A 10,512-nucleotide genomic window follows, 5' to 3' on the forward strand; every position below is an offset into this window, starting at 1 on the left:
TTGTCTTGTGTTCAAGGTGTCAGTAGAGAACCTCTTGGTATCAGGCTGAAGAAAAAAACGGGTACCGTGGCACAAAGGGTAGGACAGACAAAGTGCAGCACAGACGTCCTGTCTGGCCTGTTGAGCTTCTGCTAAAATAGAAATCTACTTGGTTATGTAAGGGAGGGCTGAAAGGGGAAGAAGCTGGAATCCATAAGAGTTAAAAAAAAGGTGCTCCTGGTTCTGGCCTAGATTTTATTTGGGTGTTGTAAAACTGTTTGCATAGCTATCATGGCCACAGCCATTTTCATGAGCTCAGTATACTGGAATTATCCTTCTCTAATACAACATGTTCGGAAGTTTTTATTTAGAAGGTGCCCAAGCCTCAGGAGCACTTTCCAGCAGCCAGAGAACACAGCTGTGCCCTATGGGGCTGGAGACACTTCTGCAGTGGCAGCCAGCAGGTAAGAAACGCCCCTGTTTCTGTGTTCTCATGACTTAACGCAGTGACGCTGGTTCTTGGGCATCCCACAGCCCCAGGCAGTTTGCGCTGTAAAACCAGACACCTCACTGTGTGTCCAAGGCACAGGGGCAGTTGTGGAGCGCAGGTTTTCTGCCTGTGGACCCCTGGCCGTGGGATCACGTGTGAGGACACGACCCTGCAGCCCCCTGGGCTGGCAGCTTTCTCTCAGCACCAGGCCCTCGGGCATTGTGCCTCTGTCCTGGGCACGGCTGCTGGTGCCAGGGGTGCTGCAGGCAGGAGAGCAGGAGCTCTCTGAAAGCCAGCTCTGAGGGTGTGGCCTTTCCTCTGCCAGTCTTTCCTATTGCAAACTCATAGGTATCAAAAGAGAATTAGGAAAAATAGTGTTATAGTAACTTCCTTCTGAATGTGCTGGTCTGGGGAGTTAGGTAACAGGACTCGGGAAGAAGCTTCACCCAACTTTTTTTTTTTGTTTAATAACCAAACAAAACCCGCTTTGCTTGGAGAAAGCACTGTCACAGAACCCCAATTTAAGCAGTGACTGGCTTCTTGATTCTTGTGCCAAAAGTTCATAATTCCATGCTCATTCCTCAGCAGGTAAGTAGGAGACCTACATCTGATATCACAAACTTGCCTTTGTGTTGGTTTTCTATCCAGCATAGTTCCATAGAAGGGTATCTTAGCTGGAGCAAAATAAGGTGGGGCACATTTTCTTGTGTAGAAAATACCATTTATTGTGGATATGAAAATAGCAACATTGATTTAGGAGCAGAGATGCAACCCTGGGTGGTACAATATAATTGGTTTGATCATCTGCTGCTCAGCAGTAACTTACAGGAAGTTGGTTTTTGCCTGTTGTAGAGAAACAAATTTGGTATCTGCTGGGCCTTTGTTTCTTCCAAACAAACCAATGCCATACATTAGCAAGTACCAAAAAATGTTGTATTTGCAAAAGAAAACATTCATATAAATAGGCTTTTTAGTATCAATTGAAGACTGTATTAAAAAAAAAAGTTACATTAATTCAATACTGATAAAAATAAAATTTAGCTTTGATAGCATATAAAAACGCTTCAAACCAAGCATATATAAATAACTTAATTTGTAAACATAGAAAAAAAAATTTTAAGTATATATAAAAATAAACATCTGATGCACTGTACAATAAGACACTATCCTTCATAGGCACTGGCATCATTGATCAACAGGAGTCCCCCGAGATGTTTTTCCTACGAAACCTGCTTTATCACTAGTGCCATGTCCAAAATAAAAGGGAAAAAAAGCAAAGCACTGAGCAAATCTGTAGTGGGTTGTATGAAGACCTCCGGTATCTCCTCTGGAAAGCTACAGAAGCAGCACTAGGGACGGAGCCAATGTCCCATGCTGCTGGTTCTGCTCATTTTTCCTGGGGCTTTACTGTACTGCCTTGTCTGCTCTTCCTTTTGGGTTTCCACTGAAGGGAGGATGTTGTCACGTTACAAATCTGGAAATTGTGATTTTGCTCAGCTGCAGAAAACTCTGTGACAGGTTACCCATTCTTCTTTGAGGGGCTAAGATGTGTGATGCTCAAAGTGAACCATGCTGTGACTCAGGCTTTTAGCAAAAGGCTGCACCTCACCAAAAAAAAAGAACATTAATATACGGGTGTTAAGATTGTAGCCATGACTATCCAAAGATGAAACAAAGTGAATTTGTAAGTGAAAGGTTTTGTTACCCTCCCTGAGCTAGTTAGAGGAGGAAGCCTTGGGTGGGTGTGTATCAAAACTGCTATATTCTTAAGTACCAATTTAAAATAGCTATGTCTTTTCATTTAAAACTCACTATATTAGTAACAGGAAGTAACACAGAAGCTGAGAGCCAAAATTACACCTGTGCAAAGACAGAGTAAAAGCAGATCTTGGCTCTTGAACTCAAAGTTGGGAAGTGCAGCTAACTTCACCATGTGCTGGGAAGCCACTGCAGGCACTGGCTGCAGTACGGTGGATGCTTGAATACACATTTCTCACTTGACAGATTCAAAGTGCAAGAGCTTCTTGAACAATGTGGGCTTTTTTGAGCTCATGAAAGCATAACATAGCAGCTTTTATTGCTTAGATATATCTAAAGTGATTCCGTACTGTTGTGCTGAAGAATGAAAGTAAGTTATTTGGATATTTGAGGTGGTTGTGATTCTGCTTAAATTTAGGAACATGTGAACCAGCCTAGGGATTGTGTTGAACAAAGGTGTAAAGCCTGACAGCAGCATTGTTGGACTAAGTGCCACAGAAGTCCCATGAGGTAATTGAATGGGAAGAGTCTGTATTTGCTGCAGTAGGACAGCTGGTCACATTATGAACAAAGAAATGTGGTAAGACTATGACCAGGCTATATTTTCAGCTCCAAATGCATTTGGGTGCAATTGCAGCAGAAGGGCTGATGGGAAAAGCCGTTATGGAAAAATGTTGGAGCTACTCTTACTTGCAGGACTTAAATTCTAGGAACAAGCTGATTACTGAGTACTAACCTATCCATGACAGTGTCACTGTGTAGAACAGTTTGGTTTCTTTATTTCAAAGCACCTGATTCTGCAGTACAGTAAAACTGTGTCCTGAGGTATGGTGGTGTCCACTGATGCTGCCTAGTGTAGTGGCAATCTGAAACACCTTACACTGGCTGCAGGCAGTCAGCAAATACACGAAAAAATCTATCCAGGGTGTAGGATGACTAGTGAATATTGTGCTGCTTTGACTTCCCTCTTCAAGGGGAAGAGACCAGGCAGCCAGCTAAGGTAAATGATTTATCTGCACAGTCAGGAATTCTGCATTTGGTACTTATCTCATCAATAGAAAGTGGTTTTGCAGCTCTGCTCAAGAGCTTGTGAAAGGTCTCAAGCCATACAGATACTGTTTCCAGCCTAAACTTACTTAAAGAAAGAAGTTGATCTCTGAAGTTGCTTGGAAACAGGAGTGAAGTAATATGCTCTATGATTCTGGCTATTGTAAAGCAAGGTCTCTTCCTCTGCTCTTTATAGGGCAATATACATTTCTTCTCTTCCATGGAGCTTTTCCACTGCTGTTTCCAGGAGGAGAGGTTCCCCACTAAATGTGCTGCATTTCTTATAAGTGGTGTTGGCCAGAGGAAATGATCCTTTTCTCTGACTGCACTTCCATATAGTCCAGTAGCAGCAGCCAGGCTCCTGAAGTGAGGCTTGGTGGTGGCTGCCTCAGGAGGCAGCATTTTCCAGGACACTTTCTGACACCTGTGTGTCCCTGTGGGCTGTCAGGGGCTCTTCAGTGTCCGCTGGAGCTGCAGCACTAAGCAGAGAGCAGGTGAGCCAGCTGAGCAATCACCAGGGGCTGCCGCTTCGCCACGGAGCTCAGGAGCCTGGCAGGGATGGCCGGGGCACCAAGGTCCACCTGCAGGGATTACAGAGGAAAGGCTGCAGGTTGGAGTCTGTACCTGCTTTAAACAGAACCCTTCTCCAGTCTGGAACAGCTCTGATGTAACGAGTATGTGTTGGGCACAAAAGTAGTTAACCAAATGCCATCATCACTGTGTGGTTTGTATCTTGTTCTTCCCAATGCTCCACAGACTTTCAAAACTTTGCTGTTTGATGTTGCTTCTAGCAGGTATGACCCACATGGCTTTTGAGTTTGAGCTTGGATTAAAGTTTACTAGTTTGAGACACACAGTGTTACTGAAAATGTATATGCATACACTAAAGGGCAATATAAAATGGATATTAAATTTTAAAATGCATATATATATTTCACCTATGCATTGTAAAATGCATGTGCTAATTATATTTTTTAAAATGTATCCTTAAGCTTTAAATAGATGAGTTTAAAGGACTAATGGCATTTATCGCTACATAAGCATTTAAATGAATTTTACACATTAAAACATGCTCTTCTGGACATTTTAAAATATTTAGTACCCCTGTCTCAAAGTAAGTCTACTTTTCAAATGAGTCTAAAAAATTAATGATATGATTAGCATTTTCTTATTCTTAACTGGAATCCTAATCTTGACTTCTCTTTTGTATCTATTAAGTATGAAGAATTAATGGCTTTGGTTAGAAAAATGCACCAAGTATTTTCAGGGATTTTGAAAATAGTATGACTCAAGGTGGACTTCCTGTGTCCATAGCAAGGTGAAAATGCAAACAAGACTCCCCATATTGGCTCTCCACATGAGCACAACATATACTAAAATTGCTGATAAACCTTTACAGAAGAACTTGATATCCAAGGAAGCAGCCTTGAATGCTGTAAAAGATTGGGAATGTGGTCTTGAACACAATCCTAGTAAGAGTCTCTGCATTGAGAAGTGTGAAAGAGGTGACTTTGTGGTCACTTTGTAAGGTTCATGGAGCATAGTATAAGGACTGTGTTTTTTGTTGCTTACCAGCTCTTAAGTGTTCTGCTGTGTAAGAGCTTTTTGCATTCACAGTTGGACATACAGAAAAATCCTTACCTGTGCCATGTAAATAACTCTGGTGATCTCTCTTCCATTCACTATGTCAGGTTCCAGTATCCAAGCACTTGGCAAAATCTCCCCTCTCACTGCTTCTTTACAAGGCTGAGGCATGGATGCATCGTAGACAGACTGAATAGCCAGGACAGACAAGTTCTCCTGCACATGACAAGGTGTAAAGATGACAAGTTGAAAAATTTTATGCATATAGCAATGTTTTCATTGTTTGCCATGAGGCATCTTTCTCACATTGCTTACTTAACAAGAAAAATTACTACTCTCTTATCTATTAAATGTGTTTTTATCAAAATCCTGTGTTTGCAACCAGAATATACTGTGTGACACTTGTGTTACTGTCTGATGGGCCTTGCTAACCAATTGTCATTCACAAGAGGATTTTACACATAATTCACTTGTGTTATACTGGCATGGCTTTCCTTTCTGCTACACTGGCACTTCTGCAGATAAGATTGACTTCTTTCTCTCCTTTATCCATGAACCAGGATCTCAGAACAACTCCTCTGTGCTGTAGACAGAATGTTCACTTTACCTCTTTGGCTTCTGCAGTAATGCAGCAGAAATCCCGGGGCTGCTTTAGGTAACATAGGGAGGTATCAGTCACTAAATATACTGGGGAAAAAATAAGGAAGGGGAATTAGACTTTGACGACTTCAACTTGTCACAATTTTCCCCACCCCTTACATGGAGATACATATTTTATTTTGATTTACTGCCTGGGACTAGAGCTCTAGTTCATATGCTATAATACATATTTAAAATGCTTTTTCAAGCCACTTCAGGTTTATCTTTACTTTCAAATCACTGTCTCTAGCTGCAATTCACAGCAAGATGTGTTTAATGTCAGCCTTGGAAAAGTCTTGCAAAGCTGAAGCTCCCATATTGAATAATGAAATTGTTTATTTACACCTGAAGAAATGGAACCAGATGCCTTTAACTTTCTTCCTGGCTGCCTACACCCAGATGGTGCTGGTGATTGTCATCTGCTAGGTGTGAGGATACTCACCCAGGTGAATGTGGCTGGTTACCTTCTTGTGTATCCGAGCTGTATTGATGGAGCTGTCGTAGAGATGCCTCTTGCCAGGATCTCTCACCAGTCCCCACACATAGGGAAGAGGCCTTTCTATCACTCCTGCTCCCAGAAATCCGTGCCTTGTTGCTGAAGGGAAGACTTTATAGTACACCTGCACCTCTTTTTCTGTACACTGATATCTGTCAAAGGCAAACAAAAGGTATTTGCCCACCAGAGGCCCAGGTGCAGAGAGAGACCTCCCCTTACACAGACCTGCCATAAACTTACTTCCACCCAGCTGCTGCTTGGCACGTGTAGAGGTTCCTCAGGTTGTGAGAGCACGCTGCCATTACCTTAGAAAACAATGACAAATGACACCAGCTTCACTCAAACGTTCCAGCTAACACCCCACACTCTCTTCTGCACCCCATGGCTGCAGCCTGGATCACTTTTACCCATCCTTCAAAACTGTTCAGTGTGTGTGTCTGTACCTCACAAATAGGTAACTGTTTGTGATGTAGAACAAGACTTGTCCCACCCATTTTTGCTACAACTTCCAGAAGGAATAAGTAAAAACTCTGTTTTTACTTACCTCAGTGGTAGCATTAGCCAAGATATGTTTGGATAAATCTTGGTATCCTTTTGTTGAAGAGGAGTTGACAGAAATAGTTAATCCATGGGTGAACCTACAGCTGGTGCCACTTGAAGGAAAAGGTGGCTGAATTCTGCTGGCTTCTGCAGGAAATAAAAAAGCCGGAGAGGGAATAAAAAAAATTAAAATGTAATCCCACCACTATTGTTAAATTGGAGGGACTTAAACTCTCCACTGGAGCCCCCACTCCATCTGATCCTAATGAATAAGTGATAACATCCCTTGCCTGGACATTCTGTGTGTTGGTAATTACACTGCAGTTATATCTTGCAGTACTGAAGTTTTAACAGCTATTGCCACATGTAGGGAAATAAAATAAGGAAAAATAGACAGCTTAACTCTTGAGGCTAAAAATTAGAATTTGCTTTTACAATTCTATACTCATTGCAGATTTGGGCCACACACTCCTTGCTTCCTTCCTTCATTCAAAATATTATCCTCATATTATCTCAAAAAGCTGTACTTTGATGTTACCACATCAAAAGACCAACTTCAGAGGAAGCAAATCACCATTTAATATTTAAAGAAATTCTAAGCAAGCTCTGGCTACTGGTTGGTGGTATTTTTCTGAAGTCATGTAAAGGTAGGGACATCCTTGCAATATCCAGATTCAAAGTAGATTTTGATTTGCATAAATGACAAATCTCTTTAGGCTTTGGGATACAACTCAAAAGAAGCAAATGTATGTTTTACTTACCAAATGTTGAATCCTTATGCAGTTGCTCTAATGTGTAAAGCTGACTATTTCTAACAGCTGAGCGACCTCGTGTATCCCTTGTAACCAAATTATTTCCAGAAGAAACCTGATTTAAGAAAGTGCAGAAGTGGGAGCATTCATTTGAAGTGGGAAAAATAATTTGTGTTAAATAGGCAGTGGAATATTAGTAGCAAATCTGCCTTACAAGGCTGGAAGCATCTCTTTATCATGAGGTAACACCTTTGCCTTTCCCCTAGTTATGAAATGATACTTTAACTTGGGAAATTTAGCAAAGTAAGTGTAAGGAACTAGCATGGGTGCATACTGCAAAAGTGACTTCAGGAAAGTCCATTTTCACACAGGGAAACTTAAGTCAATGCAGGTATCATTTGGAGGAGTCACTCAGAATATCAGATGCTATCAGATTTATCACAAGAAAAGACCTGCTGATTCTAAAACATTTGACAGATCTCTGATAGTTACATAGGCAGTAGTAACTATCTGATTTTTTATCTGTGACTTACAAAAAAAAAAAAAAACCCAAAAAAACCCCTTGCAAAATAAGTGTCAGTGTCCTTTGCAATTACATTACAAAAGGCCCCCTCAGCCCATGTCACCTATCTAAGTACTGGTAATGCAAACTTGTCCTGCTTCATAGCTGTGACAGAATTCAAATCATCTCAAAAACCATCTCTGTTCCTACACTATGCCTCTGTGCTTGAAGCACCAGGGGACATCAGTCTCACACAGCAGTGGTTTCTCACCTGCCCCTCCTGGCTGCTGAAGTTACTTGCAGTGTATGTGGCAGTATTACTGCTGTTGTAACCAGATGTTGGGCCAGAGGAGAGGCTGAGGCTGGAGTCTGTACATAAAGTGCTCGTACTTGCAAGAGTCTTCAGTCTTGCTTCTTCCTGTAATAGGAATCGCAGTATTTTGCAAACAAATAAACAAAAAAAAACCCCAAACAAACCACAAAAAACCCCAGCACTGAAAGTTGAAAGAGGAGTCTAAATAAATCCAATTTCTTCCAAGAAGTGTTGACACAAACTTGCCATACAGAAAGCATTACATAAGCAGGTTTGTTTGAATGCCTAGGATCATATAAACCATAGAGTGAATGACCCTGTAAAATTTGACAGTCTGGGAAAATGCAGGTTTTGCTGTTATCTTCACTTATAAGAGTTCAAACTATCAAACTAATGCTAGGATGCTTTTAAGAGGAAGAAGTTTTATAAAAAGATGTCTTTTCAGTCCCGTTTTTTGCTCTTTGTCTACTTCTCAAGCCCCTGACTTAACTTGCTAGTCAAACATAGCTCTTAAAGACTGAAGATTTTACTTTACCAATGCAACTACTCAATGCTAGAAGACCAAGTAAAAATTACATACAAAGAAAATCTGAGAACTTCAAGACTGTGTACTTTCAATATAATGCTCACCTTCTGTAACTGAGAAAATATTTGTTCCCGTATCCGCCTTTTTTCTTGCTCTGCTCTCTCCCTAAGTTTGTCCCTAGCTCTTGCAATTTCAGTTTTGGTTTCCTCTCGTGCCCTCTGATAGTCTTGGAGCAGCAGTTCAATGTCTGAAGGGTGCTGAATGCTTCTTCTTTTTGGTTCTTGAACTCTGTAAGGACGGACAAGTTAGGAGAAAAACACATAATTACTTGAAATACTATGAAAAAATATTATTTCAATTTAGAACTGGAAAACCTGCCAGAAAAGCAATTAAACCCCACTGCATCAGCCTCCAAAAAGCTTTTCTTTGCTCACTAATGGCTAAGTAGACATAAGCCTTGGAAAATTACTCAGATTGCAAGTCCAATTACTACTGAGATTACTACAGTGGTTTCTAAATTAGGTGTCCATATGATATAAGGTTATGGCTTTGGTATATCACATACAAGATTATTGTGTTGGGAAAATAACTGTCTCCTGACCACAAAGGAAGTAAAACATTTAGGGAATATGGTGGGGAACAAGAAACTGAAATTCTAAATAGTGAAGTGGTGCAGAGTTTTTCTGATATTTAAAATGAAACTGAACTCTGTGGATTTTAAGTTAGTGAAGGAGTGTTCCAGGACAGGGCTAATTTTGCTGGGAGGAGGCATGGCCAGGGTTATTCTTTACCACCTCACCTCACATCATTGCTGTGGTGGGGGAAAGGCACTCTTCTGGGCAGAAGGGGTTCCTTCCAGCTGAGATGTGGCAGAGGGAGCCATCCCATATTGTCTGTTGTCAGGGGGTTTTCAGTTTGAATAATATTCTTTTCTTAATATTTTGTTATTAATGCTGTTGCTGTTACTGCTCTTTTTCTTACCTCATTGCTGCTTCCAGCAAATTGTTCTTTTCTCAACCCATGATCTTTACCTTTCCTACCTCCAGTTGGAGGGGAAGGGGAAGCAGCACTGATTTTAGCAGGAGTGCTAAATTGGAGAATACCATTCCTAAATCACAGGAAGGTTGGTTTCTAACCAGTCCAGAGAGAATATTTGGCTGTCTAATAAATTATACACTTGTTACGGACTGAAATAAAACTAGATCCAAGCTTTTAATGAATGCTTTCTAAAATCAGGCATGTGTTTTTCCTGAAAGCATTTTCTATCCCAAAGGTGAATACCCCCACACTGAGAAGAATTCTGCCCCTGAAGTCTCAGATGTGAGAAAGAACCATTAATGTGCACCCATTGTGAGCAGTGCTCATGAGCGTCAGGACTAAGGAGAGGTTTCCAATGCCCTACCTGGTGTTTTCTACCACATCTCTTCTCAGCTGTTGCAGATATTCTCGGCGTCTGCTGGGGAGATCTAGATCCCTCTGACTTGTATCCAGAGTCTGGGACAGACTCAAATGCTTTTGGGGGCTCAGGCTTCTGCTTCTTTGATATCTTTGTAGCCTTTTTACTCTTTCCTTCCTCAGAGTTTCAATAGTTCTCATGTGCCTGTTAGGGAAATGTGATTAGAGTGACAAAATGCACCCTGCAAAGTAACATTTTCTGATTTTTTTAAGCACTTAAATATTAGGTAGATTTTTAATATAAAATTTTTATAGGAATCCAATACCATCTAATAACTCTTTGTCTACATGCTGAGAGATGATGTAGAAATTCTAAAATGCCACTGTTTTTCTGATAGCAGGAAATGTAAGAAAGGGTTGTGATTACTGCTGGTAACAGCTGAGAGGCAAATTGTAGATAGGGACCAATGTAGCTGCTTCAAAATTTTTGT

General features: G+C 40.9%; 1 protein-coding gene across 1 annotated transcript in view; it reads right to left on the bottom strand.

Moving 5' to 3' along the window:
- Window positions 1–1,173: 1,173 nt before the first annotated feature.
- Window positions 1,174–10,512, bottom strand: part of STARD9 (StAR related lipid transfer domain containing 9) — a 96,353-nt gene continuing 87,014 nt past the window's right edge. Inside the window, exons 25-34 of the mRNA XM_041459922.1 lie at window positions 10,029–10,226; window positions 8,731–8,914; window positions 8,059–8,205; window positions 7,295–7,400; window positions 6,538–6,680; window positions 6,234–6,298; window positions 5,940–6,145; window positions 5,466–5,545; window positions 4,916–5,074; window positions 1,174–3,855 (exon numbers count right to left, since the gene is read on the bottom strand). Of these exons, the coding sequence (XP_041315856.1) occupies window positions 3,754–3,855; window positions 4,916–5,074; window positions 5,466–5,545; window positions 5,940–6,145; window positions 6,234–6,298; window positions 6,538–6,680; window positions 7,295–7,400; window positions 8,059–8,205; window positions 8,731–8,914; window positions 10,029–10,226 (1,390 nt within the window). The 3' untranslated portion in view covers window positions 1,174–3,753. The remainder of the gene's footprint in view (window positions 3,856–4,915; window positions 5,075–5,465; window positions 5,546–5,939; window positions 6,146–6,233; window positions 6,299–6,537; window positions 6,681–7,294; window positions 7,401–8,058; window positions 8,206–8,730; window positions 8,915–10,028; window positions 10,227–10,512) is intronic.

This window comes from Pyrgilauda ruficollis, unplaced genomic scaffold, assembly GCF_017590135.1.
Source record: "Pyrgilauda ruficollis isolate IOZ18807 unplaced genomic scaffold, ASM1759013v1 scaffold14, whole genome shotgun sequence".
NCBI classification, from domain to species: domain Eukaryota; kingdom Metazoa; phylum Chordata; class Aves; order Passeriformes; family Passeridae; genus Pyrgilauda; species Pyrgilauda ruficollis.